This window comes from Leopardus geoffroyi, chromosome C3, assembly GCF_018350155.1.
Source record: "Leopardus geoffroyi isolate Oge1 chromosome C3, O.geoffroyi_Oge1_pat1.0, whole genome shotgun sequence".
Classification (NCBI taxonomy): Eukaryota; Metazoa; Chordata; class Mammalia; order Carnivora; family Felidae; genus Leopardus; species Leopardus geoffroyi.
Genome location: NC_059338.1, coordinates 29,868,733 through 29,891,287, shown reverse-complemented (window position 1 = coordinate 29,891,287; position 22,555 = coordinate 29,868,733). Strand labels below are relative to the sequence as shown.

Here is a 22,555-nt window from a genome sequence, read left to right as displayed (position 1 = left end):
AAGTGCACAGAGACGTACCTTCTCCCAGGCAAAAACTGATGGAGATCCAGGAACTAGAGACCATTTCCCAATCCATTCCTCCTCCTGCCATCTTCTTTGGCTTTCTTTTTTCTTGTCCTTTTCTCTTTTCTCCCTTGGCTGACCCACCCTTGTACCCCCTGTCATCACTGCTGCCACCGCCACCTGTCTTTCCACCAACAGATGTACCCTCTTGCCCCCTTGCATGGAACCATCTCTGCACTGCCCATAGGATTTGGGCAAGAGTGCCCGGGAGGCACCCAGAAACCAGTTGGCATCTAGGTAGCCCCCAAGGACAGATGTTTAGCCAGAGGGACATTTCCTTAACCAAGATATAGGTGCTAGGCTGATTGCTACTGGAGTTTAGCAGACAGAGCTAGGAAACACACATATGCATACATAGCATAAAGTAAATATATTTCTTTTTCTGTATATAGATGGATACATAACACCATGTGTTCATACTGACACTTGGCATTTTAGTCCCAACACCACAGAGTTCATTCTAGTCTTTCTAGTTCATTTCTAGTCCCTTTCTATATTTGTAGCTCCCCTTGTCAGTGAGAAACTTGGCACCCATTTTGAATTTGGGGTTTCTTTGTGACATCCAAGTGAAGAGTTGGGTAGGGTAGTTGGCTTATAAGGATCTGGGGCTTGGAAGAGGTGCTTTAGTCTCACAGGGTAGTAGGAGGAGTGGAGGAGGTAATTTAAGCTCAGGAATGCTGAACAGCACTTAACACATCATTTGGTAAGTGGAAGGGTAGAGGGAGTTCACTTTTAATTGGCATCTCATTTGAAGGCAAAGCTCAGTGTTTAGGTACTTGTCATTCTTTTAGTAAACATTTGAGTGCCTATTGTGTTCCAGGCACTATTATTCTAGGCACTAGTGACACAGGACAAAGAAGTATCCTGCTCTCCTTGAGGTTACGTTGTAGTGGAAAGAGGCAGAAATAAACAAATATATATTATAGGATAGTAATAGCTGTTATATAGAGAATTAAAATAGGATGACTGATTGGGTGGTCAGGGAGGGTATATCTGAGGAAGTGACATTTAGCTGTCATCTGAATAGAATGAGCTATCTATGTGAAGGTTAGATTGAGGAATGTTAGAAGCAGAGGGAATAGCGAGCGCATAGACCAAAAGGCGTGAACTTGGCATGCTGTAGCAACAGAAAGACTTGGGTGTCTGGAGCATAGTGGGCTGGGGGAGGGAGAGGAAGTTGAAGCCGGAGGAGGAGGAGCTGGTATGTGTGCAAAATATGGAGAAACTTGAACTCAGAGAAGTTAATTAGTGCACTCAAAATCCCCTAGCAAGTAACTGCTAAAATTCAGACTCACCTTTTAAACTCCATTGCCCATACTTTTCCCAAAGCCCCAATTTTCCCCACTATATCATGCTGCCCCACCCCCCCCCTTTTTTTTAAATTTCAAAGAGCAGGGGAAAAGAGCAAGGGGAGGAGAGAGACAGAGAGAAAGAAAGAAAGAATCTTAAGCAGGCTCCATGCTCAGTGCGGAGCCCCAGATGGAGCCCTCGACATGGGGCTCAATCCCCACCCAGCCCTGGGATCATGACCTGAGCCGAAATTAAGAGTTGGTTGCTCAACCGACTGAGCGACCCAGGTACCCCATATCGTGCTGCCTCCTAATGGTAGTGAATGTAGGTTAACTGAAAACAGGTTTGGTTTTGAGCGTTTTACTTCTTGGCAGAAGTAAAGCGTGGCCTAGGAGATAACTTTAGTTTTCCAAGCAGGTGCAAGGAATGAATTATGATTATTAGCACAGAATCTGGGAGTTGAGGGGAGTTTTGAAATATTAGAGTTGTTTTAGGACAAGACTAATGACTAATATTTTTTAAAGAATAACATTTTCATTCATTTATCAGGTATGTATTGAGTGCTTACCATGTACCAGGCATTAAGTTAGGTGCTGGGGATTTATATCCTGGTGAATAAGATAGACCTGGTCCTTGCCTTCTGGTCATGTATAAGGGTACTCATTTTAGCACATCTTTGTCAATAGTGGGTTTTAAAAATAATTTTCCATTTTTGTAGGTAAAAAATGACTCATTGTAACTTTCTCTGATTACTGGTAGTGTCGGGTTTTTTTTTTGTTTTTTTTTTTTCCATGTTATTGATCATTTTTAGGTCTTGGTTAATTTCAAGTTCAAGGTCTATGGATTATTTTCAGTTGGAGTGTTTGAAACTCACTAGTTCTCTCTCAGTAATTGTTTTAGAAATAATTTTTTAGGTTTGGAAAATAAGGCAATATTCACATGACCGAGCATTATGATAATTTCTGAAATGCATTCCCCTCTTACCTCTCTACTCTTCATTGTTTTAAAGAAATCTGTATCATTTGCTGGCATATGTATGCAACTAGTAACTAGCCCATCTTTATAGAAAATTGCCTTGAGTAAATTACTGTCTACTCCCTTTACTTGTACTTCAAGCATTTCAGGTGATTGTTAATTTCAAAACTTAGATCTAGTTAGGATTTATGATACGATTAAGGTAAGTTCTGCTTAAGTCCTGGCACACAAGAAAAACTTGTCTCTTATCCTTTGCAATTCTAGGAGTGGTGATTCACTCATCCATTCCTTAAGCATTAATTTCTTACCTTTTGTGTTCTGGAGGTGAGTGAGAGGGTGAAACCTTTTATCTTTGATTTTGTCTGTTTCCTAAAATCCTGTTTCAGTTCATTTGTTTCACAATGTGCTACAGTTCCAAACTTAAAAAAATTAGTTTTGTATAGTTAGCAAAATGATAGACATTTTTGAAGTCGTCTTTTAAGCATGTTTAGTTCTTTAAGACTTGTTTTTGAAAGTGACCTATTTTATATTACTCAATATGCAGTTTTGCATTCTTTTGGGGGGGTGGGAAAATCTGTTTTTGTCATATTTTTGAAATGTTCTTTGGCTTGCTGTGGATCTTTTCCCTTTTTCTTGTGTCGGGATCTTTTTAAACTCTTTTTTTTTTTTAAAGTTTATTATTGATTTTAAGAGAGAGAGAGAGAGTGAGCACACATGTGCATGAGTGGGGGAGGGGCAGAGAGCGAGGGGGAGAGAGAGAATTCCAAGCAGGCTCTGCAACATCAGTGCAGAGCTTGTTGTGGGGCTCGAGCTCATGAATTGTGAGATCATGACCTGAGCCGAAGTTGGATGCTTAACCAACTGAGCCACCCAGGCACCCTGCCTTGGGATCTTTTTAAAACTTCGTAACTTGGGTTTGTGGGTATGCCATAATAAAATGGAAGTAGCCCCTAGCTGCACGTCTTCTACCTTCTAGCCTTGTGATGTTGGCCAACCATTGTTATTTAAAAAATATATATATATATTTTGTGAGAGAGAGAGAGCGAGTGACGGAGGGGCAGAGAGACAGAGGGAGACAGAGGATCTTAGGGCTCTTGATGGACAGCAGAGAGCCCATTGTGGGGCTTGAATTCATGAACCTCGAGTTCTTGACCTGAGCTGAAGTCTGACCCTTAACTGATTGAGCCACCCAGGCGCCCAACCATTGTTACTTTTTAAGCTATTTAGCTAGATGGCTTAGAGCTAGGACTGCATTTATCAGCTGTGTGCCCTTGGCAAGATAACCTTTCTTGGGTTCCTTATCTATAAAATAGGGGTAAGAGAATTGTTAATATTGAATGACAGAAGGCATGTTTAGGACAGTGTCTTGACACACAAAGGTCCTTAGTGTTACTATATTCTAAATATATATCTGTATATTGTCTGATTTGCCGCTTTCACCAAGTTGTTAGAAAGATTAGTAAAAGCAATAGATGAATGTTAGGTAGATGTACAGGTATGGTAGAGAAATTTGTAATCCTGATGATGTTAGTAGTCACTTTTCTTTGCACACCTAATGTTTAGATACCAAGTCACCATATAAGTCGTTTTCTTTATTGTTACAGTAAATAAAAATCTACTAGGCCTACATTTTATAATAATTACCTTAAATAAATTCTCTTTTAGAGTTGTACTACTAAATAGCTTCTTTTTAGTTCCTATGATACTAAATTTAATTTACCAGTACTGTATTCTGTAGTTTATACTGGGCTTATGTATCATGCTGAGGCAGCTATTAAGGCTGGCTCACTACTGGTTAATGTGGCTGTGAAGGAAGAAGTGTTTTCAATTATTAAATGAGGATGATATTTTTAGATGTCACCAAAATCCCAAATTGATACATCTACTCTTGACCTCTTTCCAGAGTCCTGTATCCCCAGCTGCTTTTTGGATATTTTTGCTGTCATTTCTAATCAGCATGTCTAAAACCGAGTTTATGATCTTGCTTCCAGAATTAGTGCTTCCTGATTTTCTTTTTTCTATTAATGATACCACTGTTTCCCAGATAACCCAGGCCTAATGGTTTTTGCCATCTTCACCCCCTCCCTTTGCTTTATTCCTGAGTCCTTTTTGGGTTTGTTTTATAAGCAGTTTAAAAAAAATTTTTTTTTTAACATTTATTTATTTTTGAGAGAGAGTGAGAAAGAGCCGAGAAGGAGCAGAGAGAGAGGGAGACAGAATCTGAAGCAGGCTCCAGGCTCTGAGCTGTCAGCACAGAGCCTGATGCGGTGCTCGAACCCAAGAACCATGAGCTGAGATCATGACGTGAGCCGAAGTCTGGTGCTCAACCGACTGAGCCACCCAGGCGCACCCCTAAGCAGTCTTTCATGTCTTTTATTCTTGTCTTCATTTCCTTATTTATGTCTGATATTTACCTCCATCAGTATTGAAGACCAGATTATTTGTCCCCAAACGTCATATCACTCTTCTTTAAAACTAAAAGTAATTCCTTGTTAGCTATTAAATAAATGTTTGGCTATTATATATGTGTTTAAAAGAGATATTACTTTTGTCTTATCTGAACCTCCCATCACAGCTTTCCTGCTTACTCCTATCCTACGTGAATGCCTTTCTCCACCCAAATTGTTCAGTTTGGTATCTCTTCACATCATTTCTTTCTTTCTTTCTTTCTTTCTTTCTTTCTTTCTTTCTTTCTTTCTTTCTTTCCTTCCTTCCTTCCTTCCTTCCTTCCTCCCTCCCTCCCTCCCTCCCTCCCTCCCTCCTTCCTTCCTTCCTTCCTTCCTTCCACTCTCTCCTTGCTTTTCCCTTTGTTTAGATAGACTTTTGTTTTTTGACTAAGCAAATTCTGCCTATTTTTCCTATCCTATTTCTTTAAGATGAAGTCAAGTCAGCCCAGTATGATGCTTCCTGCTTTGAACTTTAAGCACTTAATTGTTCATTTAGAACAATTGTTCATTTAGCACTTAGTTTCTTTCAGTTGGTGCTCAATCATTCATTGTTTCTGAATTGCTTACCTTTATTTGTCTGTCTAGTCTTTTTGTACATTATTGGCTTCTTGAAGGTACGGATTATTTCTAATTCCTTGGATTTCCTCAGAGCCATGCTGGTATATAAAATGAACATGCAATCATTACTATAATATTTGATGCAAATATTTTTCTTCTTCTTTTCTTTATTTTAGAGAGAGAGAGAGTATGAGCAGGGTAGAGGGGCAGAGGGGAAGGGAGGGAGAGAGGGAGGGAGGGAGGGAGAGAGAATCTCAAGCAGGCTCCATGCTCAGTGTGGAGCCCAATGAGGGGCTCAATCCCATGACCCTGGTATTATGACCTGAGTTGAAACCAAGAGTCATATGCTCTACTGATTGAGCCACTCAGGCACCCCATGATGAAAATATTTTTCTAAATAATAGGAACTCTTCAAAAACTTTAGGATGAAAATTGCTAAGAAGTATACTAATACTTTGTGAATACATTTAAAAAATGTTCACTTTGATTAGTACTATGGCTTATTTTGAGCTTATATTAAAACTGCCTATTCAGAAGACTCCTAAAATCAGTGATGGGGGATGGTTGGCCTCAAAACCTCACTTTTCAAAGAGAAGGCAGGCAAGGAAATGGCTAAGTGTCATGCCAGACTAGCCAGAGCTATCAGGTTCTATGATTGTAGCTCCATGTTAACTTTTAACTTAGATGCCTGCCTTTACTTTTGGAAGACAAACCTCATTCTTGTGTTGGCTTTGATTAAGAGCACAGCTCACAGGTAAGGAGTGGGAAGAGGAAGGCAAGATACCTTGTTAAACAGTAAGAAGTGCTTTGTTTGTCTTGCTTTTTTAGTGATCTGGCTGCCATCAGATGCAAAAGCAGCTCCTGAGGTTGATTCAGAAGTAGATGTTGGGAGAGTGGGACTTGACATTCTTCAAGGGAAATGGCTAGCAGAAAAGAAACTCAGACGAATTTGGTTTCCTTCTCATGTCCCATTTGTAGACTCTCCTTTCTGTGTCTCCACTGAATGTGTTAGTTGGGTGTCCAGGAGGGATTTTTGGGGTAAGACGGAGAGTGATAAGGCGGAGAGAACAGTGATTTACTAGGTTAAGGGATTAAAAAAAAAAATGTTTGTTTATTTTTGAGAGTCGGGCAAGGGGGTGGGGGGAAGGGCAAAGAGAAGGGAGAGAGAATCCCAAGCAGACTGCACACTGCCTGCCAGTGCAGAAGCTGACGTGGGGCTCGAATTTGTGAACTGTGAGATCATGACCTGAGCTGAAGTCCAGAGTTGGACACTTAACTGACTGAGTCAGCTAGGTGCCTCTAGGTTAAGGGATTTAAAAAAAAGTTTTTTTTTAACGTGTAAAAATTTATTTTTGAGAGAGAAGGAGACAGAGCATGAGCCAGGGATGGGCAGAGAGAGGGAGACAGAGAATCTGAAGCAGCTACAGTCTCTGAGCTGTTAGCACAGAGCCCAATGCAGGGCTCAAACCCACAAGCTATGAGATCATGACCTGAGTCGAAGTTGGACGCTTGACCAACTGAGCCACTCAGGCACCCTTAGTTTAAGGTATTTTTGAGAGTAGTTCTCCCCTAAACTATAGCTGTAACTGCCCCTCAATAGATTCATCAGGCTAAGCAAGAAGGGTGAGAGACCAGAGAGCCTGAGATAGAGGGAAAGAATAAGTTAGGCAGCTTCTGCTTTGCAAGTGATTAGCTATACAACTTCAGTTAAGTGATTTTTATGCTGTCAGTTGGCAAGGCCTAGCTTCCCCTGTAATAGCCGTTAGAGTGCGTTTTCTGGTTGACTGCTTGTATGTGAGAGTATTCGCTGAAATTTGTTTCTAGGAATCTTTTATCACATTCTATGGATTTGAGTGTGCATGCGGGAATACTTTCCCCAGAGTCATTAGACTTAGAAAACTTTTTCTTTGCTTTGTAATCTTGTTCTAGAGTATACTCGGAACAATATCTTCTGTAAAGCAAATTTCTCTTTTCCATTCCAGATTAGCTGCCAAGCTCTAATAAATTACCTTTTCAGTTAAAGGGTATTGCTATTTTTGGAAGGAATCTTCTGTGACATAATGATTATTAAATTGTGTTTCTTTATAAACATATTGTAAGAATTTCCCCCCCTCCCCTTAATCTTTATAGAAAATGTGCCAGAGGAACTTCGAGAGCCATTTTACACAGATCAGTATGACCAGGAACACATCAAACCACCCGTGGTTAATTTACTTCTTTCGGCTGAACTATACTGCCGTGCTGGGAGTCTCATTCTCAAGAGTGATGCTGCGAAACCCCTTCTGGGCCATGATGCTGTAATCCAGGCTTTAGCGCAGAAAGGTCTTTATGTAACTGACCAAGAAAAACTGGTAACTGAACGAGATCTGCACAAGAAACCCATACAGATGGTGAGTCTTTGTATACCCAAGGTTACTTAGTTTGAAGTGTATACTTTTGAGTGTGAATTGTATTGTAAAATGGAGGAAATTATGTTTTGAGATTGGATTGTCCTCTCTGCCTAGAGTTTAAAAACTTAACATTTTCTTATAAACCTCGTTTCCAAATGAAGGAAGATTTTAATAAACTATTTTGGAATGTTTGGTGCCATTCTGATACCCAGGAAAAACAATTAAATTCTTTCCAGCTACTTTAAAGTGATTTTTATGTAATTTAAAAATTTAATTTTCCCATCATAGAGACTATTTAGAGGAGATAGAAAATGTATCCTTGATTTTATTCTTGTTAGGAAAGAGATGAGATTTGTGAGTGTTCATTTGCATGCTTCAATGACCTCTTGGTGAATTTCTGCATATCATATATATTTTAGTTTATTCAATGACTAGTAATATATTCTTGTGGACAACATACAGAATGACGCTCTCTAAGCTGGCCTGGGACAAGCATGCAGGAGCTTTGTCATGAGTCTCTGGAGACAAATTCAAAGTTTAGGTTCATTGTATGTTGCTTCAGTTTGGTGTGCTACTTTCGCCTAAGTTCACAAAACGCTGAGCACCATCAAGCAGGGTATTAGAAGGAAAAACACATTTGATTAAATCATGATCTTATATGAGACTAATAGAAAGGGAGGGATATATGTATAAGAATATATTTAGAAATATATGAAATTATGAAGTTGAAGAAGGATGAACAAAAATTAGTTTACCAAATCTAGTACTAAATGAGGTGGTGACCTACTTTCTGCCTATTTTCCTTCTTTAAAAAAAAAACAAAACTGTTTTGTTACTTAAGAGGAATAGCGAATAATGTCCTAAGAAAAATTTAGTTAATAAATTTATGGATTCATATTAGAATTATTAAGGATAACTAAGAATGTTTATTAGCTGATATGAGATTTTCAACTTGCGTTGATGACTCTACATTCACCTCGGGGGTTACCCTCTGATTTTTATATTGTGCTTTGTGTCCATATCACATATGTGAATGGTTTGCCAGCACTAGGGGTGAGCAGAATTCCACTTGGTGTTCTCGCAGTACCTCACGTTTGACCTCTCCAGAATCACTGCACGGATTGGATGCTCCTGCTATGATTGTTTCCGCTTCCATTATTTCAAGGCCAAGTAGATCATTTTAAAGCACATCAATGACTTTGTGAATCTGTGTTTGCTTAGTAGCTGCCCTTTCAGACACCATTTGATCTATCAGGTAACTTAGTTGTCCTTAGGATAGATTCTGTATTTTAGGTCCTCTTTAATGAGAAAGAAACAAACTTAATATTTTCTACATTATTTTCTTAGTGCAGTTTGTGCATGTGAAGATAAAATATGAAGGTATTTGTACAATCTATTAAAAAATGAGGGGTTCGGAAGACTGCCAGTTGCATTACCATCAGGTTTATTTCACACTATATTGATCCTGGTGATAGCTATGAACACATTTAAATTTGATTGCAGGAAATAGTGTTTAAGGAATGTGACTTAAGTGATACAGAATTGCTGTTTGTCTGCTTTTAACTTCTCTCCGTGGGTTTTTAGGACACTTCATATTTGACTACATCATCTTGACTCTTTACAGTGTCACCTTTATTGACCTGTGTTTTAGGTGTATACTTTCAGCTTTTGTCACAATTTGATTTTTAAAGCTTCTCCGGTGCTGTGAAATTTTGATTGATGACAATGTAATATTATATTACCATTTTTCTAAAATGTATGTGAGAAAACGTCTCTGAGTACTGTTAAAGACTGTTCTTTAAGAAACTGTTTTGTTTTGTTTTAGAGTGATGAGAGCAGTAAGTTTCAGTTTTCCTTCTTTGTCCTGCCTTTTGGGAAGTATAATGAAAAATGGTGTGTTTAATTGCACTGGGTGTATTGACTGCCAGTTCTGCCCCCCACTTTCATCTCCAAATTATCTTAGTGCTTTTGGGGTCTTTTTATCGCTGTATGTTGCTTTGCAGACTTTTGTGAAAAGAGTTGCGTGGTGGTGGCAAAAGTATCAACGTAACTAGAAGGCAAGTTTGACTAAGCAGTTTTTATTAATTTTGGGTAGGTGAAGATTGAGAAAAATGCCTTTTTTTTTTTTTTTTTTTTGAAAAATGAGAACACATGTTGGAGAACATGTTTTGTTTTGTTTTTTTTTTCTTTATCACAGTGCTTTTATAGACCTGTTTTGAGAGTATAACCTTTAAAGTGTTTTCTTCTATATTTACATCAATGGGAAAGTATTTCAGAACTGCTTTAAAGCCAGTTAATAATTATAATGTATTAAAATTCATTCAGCACATAATCATCATCTGTAGGATTGTTAGAAGGGATTGTAGTTATGATTTGCCTGTTGAATGTTATAAATATTGTAAGACACAAATGAAAAGAATATACACAGTGTTAGAATGCATACTGTTCTGAGAACTGACCTTAATGTGTGTTTGAATCAGCATTAAGTGTATGACTGAATGGTTACCAGAGGAGGAGTTGTATACACTAAAATCATATGGGAATATCCTTCAACCAAAAGTATTGTAGCCCAAATCATGTTATCTGTCAAATTATTTGCCAAAATAAATACTGGTATTTAGGATAATGTGCAAATTGAGGGATTATAGCAAATGGAGCCAAATGCTGAAAAAGACAACTTAAGAGTACAGAGAAGATTTTGAACTTTCTTCCATAGCAAAATGAATTTGCATGTGAATTGCATTCAGTCAGGTTGGGCTGGGGGATTTGATCAGTGTCATAAAATCTTAAATTCACAGAATTTTATACCCAGAAAGAATGTTAGACATCAGAAACCAGTATATGTATAAAACTTCCCAATGATGAGGAACATGAGTACCTGGGAACTTTGACTAAGTTCTCCAGTCCTCTTGTCAGAACTGCGAAATTAGGACGTTTAGAAGAGGATTTTGGATATGTATTTTTAAACAGGTGTTGTGGGTGATTTTTATGATCGAGAATGTATGTGAAATTTTATCTAACCCAGGGTCATTTTGTATATGTGATACTTAGAATTTAGAGAGGTTAAGTAATTTGCCTAAGGTAGAACTGTTACGTAGTAGCAAAACTAAGAATCTGCATGAACTAGAATTGTGACTTTCTAATTTACAGTGCTATAATCTGAAGTAAGTTTGTGCAATTAAGTATCTGAAGTCATGTTTACCTAGCTGTCTAGCCTGGTTACAAATCAAACTCTTGATTGTGAATCAGTTTTCCAACCATTTTTGCATATGTGGGAAATAAGAGTTGATATTTGCAAAAGTCAATAAAGTAAATCTGTATATAGTATGTGTGGTATGAAATGAGATTGATTTTCATATGACTTGCAAAATAACATTAGTCAAATCTTGTTTTGGAACAATCATTATATAAACAAAATTTATTTTGAACTGCTTTCTTTTAAAAATTTTTTAATGTTTATTTATTTTTGAGACAGAGACAGAGCATGAATGGGGGAGGGGCAGAGAGAGGGGGAGACACAGAATCCGAAGCAGGCTCCAGGCTCTGAGCCTGACTCGGGGCTTGAACCCACGAACCGTGAGATCACGACCTGAGCCGAAGTTGGACACTCAACCGACTGAGCCACCCGGGCGCCCCTGAACTGCTTTCTTTTAATGATTACCAAAAAAAGATTGAATATTTTATTTGCCTAATGGAGATTAGAGTGGGCTGTTAGGCCACTTGATAAGTAAGGCATAAAATGTTCTCTCATGAAGTGTCAGTATTGTTATAATGGATATTTTTGGATATTTAGAAAATATAAGCTAAAAAGTTGTACATTTGTGCTACTAGCCATTAAACTGCTTTATTGTAATGGGAAGGGCAGTGAGGCTGTGGTTAAAACATAGAAAGATGATAGAAATATTTTTTTATCCTAAAGAAGGATATTCCTGTATGTTAAGAGGTGTTATTTCATTTTATCACATTTTGTGGTCTGTATTCAGCTGACCATTAATGTCTCCCTTGAATGACACTGAGAAAGAAGCCTGCAGGAAAACTTCATTAGCATGAAGTAGGTGCTCTAAATGTAAGTTTAAGCAACAGGGAACTGAGAGGTGGATGTGATGACTTCTGCTAGGGAGGATCTGGGAGGGCATCTTGGGACAGAATGACTAATAGGGTTTCAGTGGGTAGGAAAAGGGATGGGGTAAGAATGGTAACTGGGTTGAAGGAGTTGTTTGACTCAAGTTTGAAGTGTGAAATTAGGTTCTGTATTGCAAGTTACAGTGTTGACTGCATGGAGACATAAAAGTGAGATGAGGCTAAAAAATAGGTTGGGGTTAGATCATGAAGAGGCTATGAGCTGAAGTTAAGGATTTTTAAATTTTCTTTTTGGTTACAAATCAGGATGTACGTTTTCATATTTTTTTCTTTGGTTTTTGTTGATGGTGGTGGTGATGGTAGTGGTGCTTTGTTGATTTGTTTTTTTTCTGCCTATAGTAAATAAATAAAACATTGCAAAACACTGTGGAATACTTTGTGAGCTCTTATAGTGTCAACTTAGTGTAAAATATTGCAGTTTATTAATTCTCAGATCTTTCTGATTTGCTTACATCTGTCTGTATACTTGTTCACTTCTCAGACTTTCTGGTGGTTCTTTTTATTTAGTTTATTGTGTTAGGCAGTGTGATTACACTTTACATACTGATCTCACATAATTTAATTCTTAGGATAACCCTTACAGGAAAATATATTGTCTCTGTTCTACTGATGAAGAAACTGAGGCTTTGAGAACCTAAGTAAGGTCACAGAGCAATCATAGTAACCAGTGAAGGCAGTCTTCAGACCATCTCTGTTTTAACTATAAATCCTAGTTCTTAAGTACTACGTGTGTTGTGTGTGTGTGTGTGTGTGTGTGTGTGTGTGTGTGTGTGTGTATGTATGTATTTTATTGGTTGATTGTCTTTGCCTGGGTAATGGGGAGGTAATTAGAATACGATAGTAGGAATAGGTAATAGGAAAGTAGAAAGTGGAGAGGAAGAAGGAAGTAGAAATGGTGTGCTACCAGGAAATCTGACTGGTGGTTTAAATCTTGGTTATTTGTCCATGCTTCTTTTCAAAGTAACTTACCCATTCTGTTCCTGTCTTGAAGGTTATATTAATTTCCTCTGGTAGGGAGTAACTGTAGCCTTTGACTTGTTTGACTGTTAATAGATGATGAGGCAGAGTTACGACAGAGCCTGTCTGGGTGGATATGAGTGTCTTGATTTTAAGAATGTGGAAGTTACCTAGTTACCATTATTTTTGCTGGACATATGAAAGATGTTGAGAACAGAGAAGCTGATCTCAGGAACATTGTGTTGTTCCTTTTTTCTTTGTCTTCCTTTCTGCCTTTCTCCCTTCCAACATATTGAACCTGTTTGGGAGCTATTCTTATGGATTTCCATGGTGGCATCATTTGTTGGAACCCAGTGTAATTTACTCACGTAGAGGCTTAAAAAAAAATTCCTCCTATTTAAGAAGATTAAAAATTGTGCTTTAGAGGAAGATTATATAAATGTAACATTACAATAGTAGTTGAGATATTAATTTCTAGTCACCCTTGTATAATGCCTTGCAAAGTTATGAGCAGAACTTGTCTGTGAAAAATTATTTTAAATGCTCCTAGTTGTTGGTGAAGAGGGTTTTTAAAATTCACCGGTGGTGCTGGATCTCAATTTTCTCTTTCCCAAAAATCATGTACCTAATTTGGATTCCATTATTTCTAGGTAACATATTATATACACCTTAGTTACCAGTTCATGTTATCTTTTGATATTTTATAACCATGTTTATTATGTTTGAATTAGTGTTTATTTGTAGTAATTTATTTAGAACTCCAGGTTTACTTTCTTGTAGGAATAACTTGATGACTGGTGTTTATTTTGCCAGATGATCTCACAAAAACCTTTTATATTCATAATAAAACTAAAGTCATTCAGGCCTTTTATTAACTTATTTAGTTTATTTATGGAGCTTCTGCTATGTACTGTGTATTATCTACTGTGATTAAAAAGAGTTTCTGTCCTCTAGGGTCTTACTTTCTACTGGGAATTATAGTAAAATAATCAAATTATAATACATATATTTTAGGAGTATAGAGGCAGCAAACTTGGTCCTACTCTTAATGCTGAGTTTTGAAGGAATTTACTAGGTAGGCACATGAAGGGCATGTTATAAGGTGGTATATATGAAAATATAACAGGATGTTAAAAGGAAATGTGAGAGCATCATGATATGCTTAGGGAAAAGCAAGGGGTTTGTTTGATTGTAGCTTTAGAAATTGGGTACGTATTAGAGAATGATGAGAAATGAGACCAGAGAGTTAGATGGGGACAGGGCATGAATGACCTTTTATGTCATGCCAAGTGTGTACTTTATCCTGGAAATGATAGGGAGCTACCAGTATAAGGTTTTAAACCAGAAGGGATACCATCAGATTTGTGTTACAGAATTTCACCCTGGTGGTATTGTGAAAGAGATAGCACTTATGAGGCTGTTAAAATAACCAGAGACCTGAACTAAAGCAGAGGCCTTTGAGATGCAGAAGACAGTTTGATTGGGAGAAGCATTTTTAAGGTAGAGAGGATTTTTGACTCATCAGAGCTGGGAAATGAAGGAAAAGAGAAGCTAGAATAGGACCAGCAGAAAGATTTTATCCTTTGTATCAACTCTAATTAACTGGTTATTAACTACTAGAAGCTGAGAAAAAATAGCTTCTTGGTTTCACTCTCTTCTGGGAGGCTAAGGGTCTAGATGTTAGTTAGCTTCTCCATCCTCTGTTGCTCCTGGTGCTTTTGAACCCTGATATTTTCATATAATGATGGTAAAAACAAACAAACAAGTAAAGGGACAGCTTTGTAGTTTAGAAATCTTAAATCTCTTATTTTTGATGAGAAAGATAGAGGTGACTCTGTTTTGTCCTGTTTCTTTTTTCTTCTTAGTGACCATTGGGGAAAAAAAAAGATTGTACATAAATGAAAGTGAGTCTTTGTATATACAGAAAATGAAATAAGATTGATATGCATTTTGTTAGAATATCTTGCTGTGTTTTTAGTTTATGTTATATATCTACCATGAGGACAGATAGGAATTCATTTATTTAACAGATATTTAGTTCCTACTGTGTATACTAGGTTAGACACTGGTGAAGAAGTTGGATGATCTCTGCCCTAGGGGTTATGTGGGATTGAAAGAGCTGCAGTGTGGAACTGGGATGGGACCGAAGGTGCAGATTTGTGAGGATGGAATGAGGGATTAGCAGAATTGAGCATATTTGATAAATGTCAGTTGTTAATGCAACATGTGAGAGAAGTGGCTACAAATTGTCTAGGTGAGGAAACTAACACCCTTAAGGTGCATTAACTTGCCCAAGGCCAAATAGGTGATAAAGCATGATGGTAGGATTTAAACCTTGTGTCTGCTGCCTCCAAAGCCATGTTTATAACATTTATACCACGTGGCCTTTCAAAAAGTCCAGCCAGGCTAACAAGTAGGAAAACAAGTGAGATTGTATATAGAATCTAAAAAAACGAAAAGCAAAACAAAGAAGCTCATAGATACAGAGGACAGATTGGTGGTTACCAGAGGTGGCAGGTAGGGTGTAGGCAAAAGGGGCAAAGGGGATCAAAGGGTAGAAATTTAGAGTTATAAAATAAGTAAGACATGGGGAAGTAATGCACAGCATGGTGTCTACAGTTAATAATACTATATTATGTATTTGAAAGTTGCTGAGTTAGCAAATCTTAAAAGTTCTCACAAGAAAAAAAAATCCACATAACTATGTATGGTGACAGTTGTTAACTGAACTTATTGTGATCATTTCACAATATACACAAATACTGAGTCATTATGTTGTACACCTCACCTGAAACTAATATACTGTTATATGTCACTTAGACCTCAGGTAAAAAAGCTACTGTTTCTATGGTGCTTAATAGTTTATAATGCATTTACATTTTTGTTTTTTCTGTAACGGAAAAGATAGGGCAGTTACTATCATCTCCTTTTGACAAGTGAGGAAACTTTATGGATGGATTTGTTTAATAGATCTTTTTTAAAAAAATTTTTGTAATGTTTATTTATTTTTGAGAGACAGAGAGAGACAGCATGAGCAGGGGAAGGGCAGAGAAAGAGGGAGACACAGAAGCCAAAGCAGGCTGCAGGTTCTGAGCTTTCAGCACAGAGCCTGATGCGGGGCTTGAACTCACAAACCACGAGATCATGACCTGAGCTGAAGCCGGACACTTAGCTGACTGAGCAACGCAGGCACCCCTAATCGATTCTTATTTAGTTCCTTCTGAAAGAGGTATAGAAAGAGGAAGTGAACAGATCATGATCAAATAGCTAGTTAGTGACAGAGCAGAGATAGTTCCCAGGTCTTCCTGACTCCTAACCCAATACTTGTTCTACAGGTAGATTGTGCTGCCATACTTTTCCTTGTCCTTGTCGATTATAATGTGCACTGATTCTGGGGAGGTCTGCAGAGAATGTCAGCATGAAGTACAATGTCATAACAGTGAGAGACTGTGCAGCAATGAAGGGGAATCCCAAGAATAGGAGTAGTAGGGGGGAAAGGAGATTGTTTTGGTCACTAAGGGGACTGTCTTAGTCTGTTCAGGCTGCTGTAACAAAAATACCACAGATTGAGTAATTTAAGAACAAACTAATTTTTCTCAGTTCTGGAGGCTCTAGAGTCCAAGATCAAGGATCAGCAGGTTGGGTTCTGGTGAAGGCCTCCTGGGTTGTAGACTGCCAATTTCTCATTGTGTCCTCACGTGGTGGAAAGGGCAGGGATTTCTCTGGGGCCTCTTTTATATGGGTGTTAATCCCATTCATGAAGGCTCTGCCCTCATGAACTAATCACCTGCCAGAGGCCTTATCGTTTAATACCATTCCCGTGGGCATTAGGATCCAACTTAAGAATTTGGGGAGAATACAAACATCTAGACCATAGCAGGTACTCTTTTCTTATATAAGTGATGTATCTCATTTAGTGACCATTGGCATATAAAGTTACATATTTTAAGAAATAGAGTGATTCACTTTGCAAAATACTGTTTTTATTTTAAAAATATTTTAGGATTCGTTTTCATAATGCTGGTTTAGAAAAATAGAAATTACAATATCTAAGTTTTTAAAAACACGTGAAATGAAAAATATTGTAACGTTCAGTATATTTTCATTATATTTCAAGTTTTGTTCTTATATCAAATCCATTTTCTTCTTTATATATTGAAACATATTTTGTAGTTCCCCTTTTTTATCTAGCTTTATTGACAAAAACTGCATATATTTAAGGTGCACAACTTAATGTTTTAGTATACATATTGTATATATTTATCACATTGACCCAAGTATTGTGTCAGGTTCATAAGGGCTCAATAAATGAAGTGCTAATTTCTGGCCACAAAGAACAGATGTTTTAGACGAATGGGATGGTGGACAACTTCTTAATTCTCCAGAGACCATGTATACACTTCTGACCCTGCTCCTGGCCATTGCTAAGGGTGAAGATACCTGGTGTATGGTGGGCTGATTGGATTGTTTACTGAGACTCTCTGAAACCCTAAATGGAGAGCACATCACAGCACAGTGATAGTAGGTGGTTGGAACTACCCTGTCATACCAAGGCAGTGCCCTAGGCAGAGAAGTCTGTGAGCCCCTGCTGCTGAGTTCCTTGGAACTGCTCAGTGTCTGTCGTTCTGAGCTTAGTGGTTCAGCTCTTCTGTAGGTTCTGTGAACTATTCTAGTGTCCTCTCAATAAGTCCCAATTTTTGTTTAAATTAGCATAGTTAATTCAACATTTATATTTGGTTGCTTGCTATTAGAACTGTAGCTGTACGTTAAGTAAAGAAAAAGCCATTCACTGATTTTTTTTCCCCAGTTGAAGACTGATTTTAGCTATAGGGGTAAAATTGAATTTTTTTTTTTTTTAATGTTTATTTTGAGAGAGAAGGAGAGACAGAGCGTAAGCAGGGGAGGGGCAGAGAAAGAGGGAGACACAGAATATGAAGCAGGCTTCAAGCTCTGAGCTATTAGCACAGAGCCTGACGCGGGGCTTGAATTCATGAACAGTGAGATCATGACCTGAGCTGAAGTCAGATACTTAACCAACTGAGCCACCCAGTTGCCCCTAAAATTTTAGAGCCGAAAGACCCTAGCAATCATTTGGTCTGGAGTTTTGAAATTGTTTTGGCTGTGACTCACAGAAGTACATTTTACTGCAAATGTATTTACCATAGTCTAGTTAGTTATATGTATATTACAGAAACAAAAGTATTTATACTTGTGACTTGATTTTTGTTCAGTTTAGTTGGAAAAAATATTAGTTGTGACTAACTGAATTGACTTCATGTTATGACCCATGAATGGATTATAAACCCACGTTAAAAAGCCAATTTAGGGGCACCTGGGTGGCTCAGTAGGTTGGGCGGCTGATTTCAGCTCAGGTCATGATCTCACCATTTTTGAGTTCTAGCCCCGCATGGGGCTCTGTGCTGACAGCTCAGAGCCTGGATCCTGCTTCAGATTCTGTGTCTCCCTTTCTCTTTGCCCCTCCCCTGCTTGCCGTCTGTCTCTCTCTCAAAAATAAACATTAAAAAATTTTTTTTAAAAATTAAAAAAAACCAACTCAGTAATTCCTTTATTATTCTAGAGAAGAGCAATAAATGACAGTCTTGGTATTGAAAACTAAATAACATTCCCATGTTTTTCTTAAAAATGTATTTTGGGGCTCTTGGATGGCTCAGTCGATTGAGCATCTGACTTCGGTGCATGTCGTGATCTCACTGTTTGTGGGTTTGAGCCCCTTGTTGGGCTCTGTGCTGACAGCTTGCTCAGAGCCTGAAGCCTGCTTTTGATTGTGTCTCCCTCTGTCTGTGTCCCTACCCCACTCATGCTCTGTCTCTCTCTGTCTCTCAAAAATAAATAAATGTAAACAAAATTTTTTAATTGTATTTTAATATGCCGTTGTCAATGGTTTCTGTTTTAATGAGAGAAAATATGGGAATAGAGTTTGTATGTAGACTTGCCTTCTTAAGATTTGTTTTATCTAATCTCTATGGTATACTGCTGCCAGATTAATTTTCGTGAAATGACACTTGATATCTATCTTATTTCTCAATTCAAAAACTGTAATAATTCCTTTTTTTTTTTTAATATGTTTGCCTTTTCATAGTTAGCCTCTAAAGATGATGGAAAACTTTTTAAAATATTTTTTTGTTTTTTTATTGAATTATTTATTACATAATTGATATGTAATATTAGTTGTGCAGCGTAATGATTTGATATTTGTATGTATTGTGAGACAACCACAGTAAGTCTAGTTAACAGGCATTATCATACATTGTTACAAAATTTTCTTTTCCTTGTGATGAGGACTTTTAAGATTTACTCTCTTAGTGGGGCGCCTGGGTGGCTCAGTCGGTTGAGCACCTGGCTTTGGCTCAGGTCATGATCTCATGGTCTGTGGGTTCAAGGCCCACATCGGAATCTGTGCTGACAGCTCAGAGTCTGGAGCCTGTTTCGGATTCTGTGTCTCCCTCTCTTTCTGCCCCTCCCCAGCTCACACTCTGTCTCTCTCTCAAAAATAAACAAACAAAAAAAGATTTACTCTTGGCAACTTTTAAATATACAATACAGTATTATTAACTGTAGATACCATGTTATACATTATATCCTCATAACTTAAGTCATGTAAGTTTGTACATACGTTTTGACCCCCTTCACCCATTTTGCCCACTCCCCACCCTCCACCTCTGGTAACCACCAGTCTGTTATCTATATCTGTGAGCTTGTTTTTTTGTTGTTGTTTTTTAGGTGTCACATACAAGTAAGATCATATGATATTTGTTCTCTGATTGACTGATTTCACTTAGCGTATGCCCTCTAAATCCATCCATGTTCTCACAGTTGGCAAGATTTCATTCTTTTTTATGGTTAAATAATATTGTGTGTGTGTGTGTGTGTGTGTGTGTGTGTGTGTGTGTTCACATTTCACATTTTCTTTATCCATTGATGGACATGTAGGTTGTTTCTGTATCTTGGTATTTACAATATTAATTCTGTAATAAACATGGGAGTACATATATCTTTTCCAGTTAATGTTTTGATAATTCACTCTGCAATAATGAAAGTTTTATATTCTTTTTGTTTGTAATTAATGCCATCTTCGTAACTCATTTGAAGTAGCAAAAGCTAAGATACTTAGGACGTTGTCTGATATTACAGACCTGTCAGCAATAATTTTTAATGTTTATTGAAGATTAATTAAACATATATTAGCTAGGACTTTTCATCTTTTGAAACAAGAAGAAAGATAAGTATATATTCGCTGTTGGTTACTAAGCTTCAGTAGATGGTACAGTAGAAGATAGTTTATATATGATACATAATTATTACTATGTAATTATACATATACATATATAATTGGAGCACAGAGATTGAGATGTTTCAGCAGGTTTGATATAGAAATGTAGATTTTTCTAATTTGCACAATTATAGTCCATTGCTATAGAGCAGTGGGTGTTCATAGCAGTTGTCTGTAGGTGTCCCTCTCCCCCCTCCCCCGTGTGTTGAACAGAGGGATCTCCCACCTCAACCCTGTGATACCAATCCATTTTTGCAGCTTGGTGGATTATAGCAGTTTAACAAATTGTTTTTAATTCATGTCAGTGATGTGGATTTAAAAAGAATAGATGATCATTAAAAAAAAAAAAACTTTAACAACTGTGCCATTTGGATGCTTGCTTGTGTTCAGACACCTGGATAAATGAGCTTCTGTAATAAAAAAACAATCTTTATAATACTCAGATTCCTTCCGAGTCTGTACTGTTTTGTGGCTAAAGAGGGTTACAGTGAACTATGTTACAAAGTGAGATATGTTACAAAGCTGTCCCAGAGATCTTTCTTTTCAGGAAGTTCTTCTGATAAACTTGCAGGAATGTAAGAATGCTGATTATTTTTTGCCTGAATCTGTACATTTTACTTTATGGTTAAGCTGTCAAACAAGTAAACAAAACAAGGTGACTTTAGAGAATGGTAAGGACTATGAAGAAAGTAAAAACAGGATAATGTGATCTGAGGGAATTGTATGCTATTCTCTTTAATTAGAATAGTTAGGGGCACCCTTAAATGGAATGTATTCAAGCAGAGGTCTAGATGAGGATCCGGTTAGGCAAAAATAAGGGGAAAGAGCATTGCTGACAGAAGGAACAAATTCAAAGGCCCTGAATTGATAGGTTGTCCAAAAAATAAATAAACTTCATGTCTGGGTGATAAGATTCCTAACTGAGAATTTCCTGGAGGAAACATTTTCAGGAATTGAAGTTTTAGGGTTGCATTTATTTACCATAAGCTTATATAATTTGTATAATATGAAGTACATGTTTCAGTAAGCATTTGTTGAAAATTTCTCGGCATGGGCAATGGGATGTAGTAATGAGAAGACAGACTAAGCCCTTGCTTTCACAGAGCTAATATTTTAGTAGCAAAGACAAGCAGTAAAAAGCTAAACAAATCGCAACAATTTCAGATAGTTAAAATGCTGTGAAGAAAATAAATCCAGAAGAAGTGGCTAGAAGAAGCGGAACATGATATTTTCATAGGAGGTAGTTAGGGAAGTCCTGTCTGGAAAGTTGACATTTGAACTGAGACCTGAATACCAGAGGGAATGGGCATGTGACAGTCTGGGAAAAGAACATTCCAGGCAAAAAGGAATAGAGTAAGGTTAATGGCCTTGATGTAGGAATGAGTTTGGTATGTTTTAGGAACAGAAGGCCAGTGAGGTTAGTCATGAGCAAGATTGATAGGGAGAGTGGTATGAGACCTGGTTAAAGATTGTACCCAAAGCAGGTAGAGCCCTGTAGACCACGATAAGAAGTTTGAATTTTATTCTGAGTGTACATGGAAATCATTGGAGGATTTTAAGTAGGACGATGAGTTTGATCTTGTTTACTTTTTAAAAAGTGCTTTCAGGTTGCTTTGTAGAGAATAGCTGTAGAAGGTGAGGTTGGGGGCAGCGAGAAGGGTGGGGTGAAGCATGGGGTGAAGCGTCTGGAGAATCAGGAATTGTATTTTAGACATGTTAACTTCTCAGTGCCTTTTGGCTGTCAGTACTTGAATATGTGAGTCTGAAGTTCAGAAGTCCTGGGTGGAGATTTAAATTTGAGAGTCATGAGCATTAGAAGTCCATGGGACTGAATGAAAGCACTTAGGAAAAGAAGGTGAATAGAGAATCATTAAAAGCCATTATAGTAATTATAGCAGAAAAGCTTCCTTTCTCAGGATTGTCAGTATTTTAATATAGTAACATTATAGTAAGACAAAATAATTTGAGAAAAGACTGGAAAGAAAAGACACGTGTGTGAGAACTTTAGTAAGTACATAGTACTATGTGCTAATATAAAATCACTATTTCTTATGTGATGAACCAGTGAGTTAACAGGTAAGAACATTCAAAAGCTTCTTCCTCCTATCATAAAGTTCTCCCAAGCATATTCTTTTGAAAAAATTAGTCTTAAGTGTTGAAAATGCAAGGAGTTAGTGCTGTTATCTTAGTATTTGGTCAGGGAGCTGAGGAACATTCATGTTGTCCTTTGAGTAAGACTTCAGATTGCTTGGTAGAGAAATACTTGAAAGAAAAGGCAGAAAAAGCAAAGCATGGCAGAGAAAACATTTAAAATGTGTTAGCTCAGGTTTGGTTCTGGCCCCCAGTACACAATTCTGGTGCTACACTGGCCCAAGTGAAAGGGCTCTTGTCCTTAGTTATGTTGGCCTAGAACCAAGTAATAATAAGATGTCCTTTATTTTCCT

General features: G+C 37.5%; 1 protein-coding gene across 9 annotated transcripts in view; it reads left to right on the top strand.

Moving 5' to 3' along the window:
* CAMSAP2 (calmodulin regulated spectrin associated protein family member 2) overlaps positions 1 to 22,555 on the top strand; it is a 112,371-nt gene that overhangs the window by 15,387 nt on the left and 74,429 nt on the right. For 8 of the 9 annotated variants that reach the window (XM_045456564.1, XM_045456562.1, XM_045456563.1 and 5 more), the window contains exon 2: positions 7,464 to 7,723. The exons of the other annotated variant lie outside the window; for it this stretch is intronic. In XM_045456564.1, the coding sequence (XP_045312520.1) occupies positions 7,464 to 7,723 (260 nt within the window). The remainder of the gene's footprint in view (positions 1 to 7,463; positions 7,724 to 22,555) is intronic. 9 annotated transcript variants of the gene reach the window in all.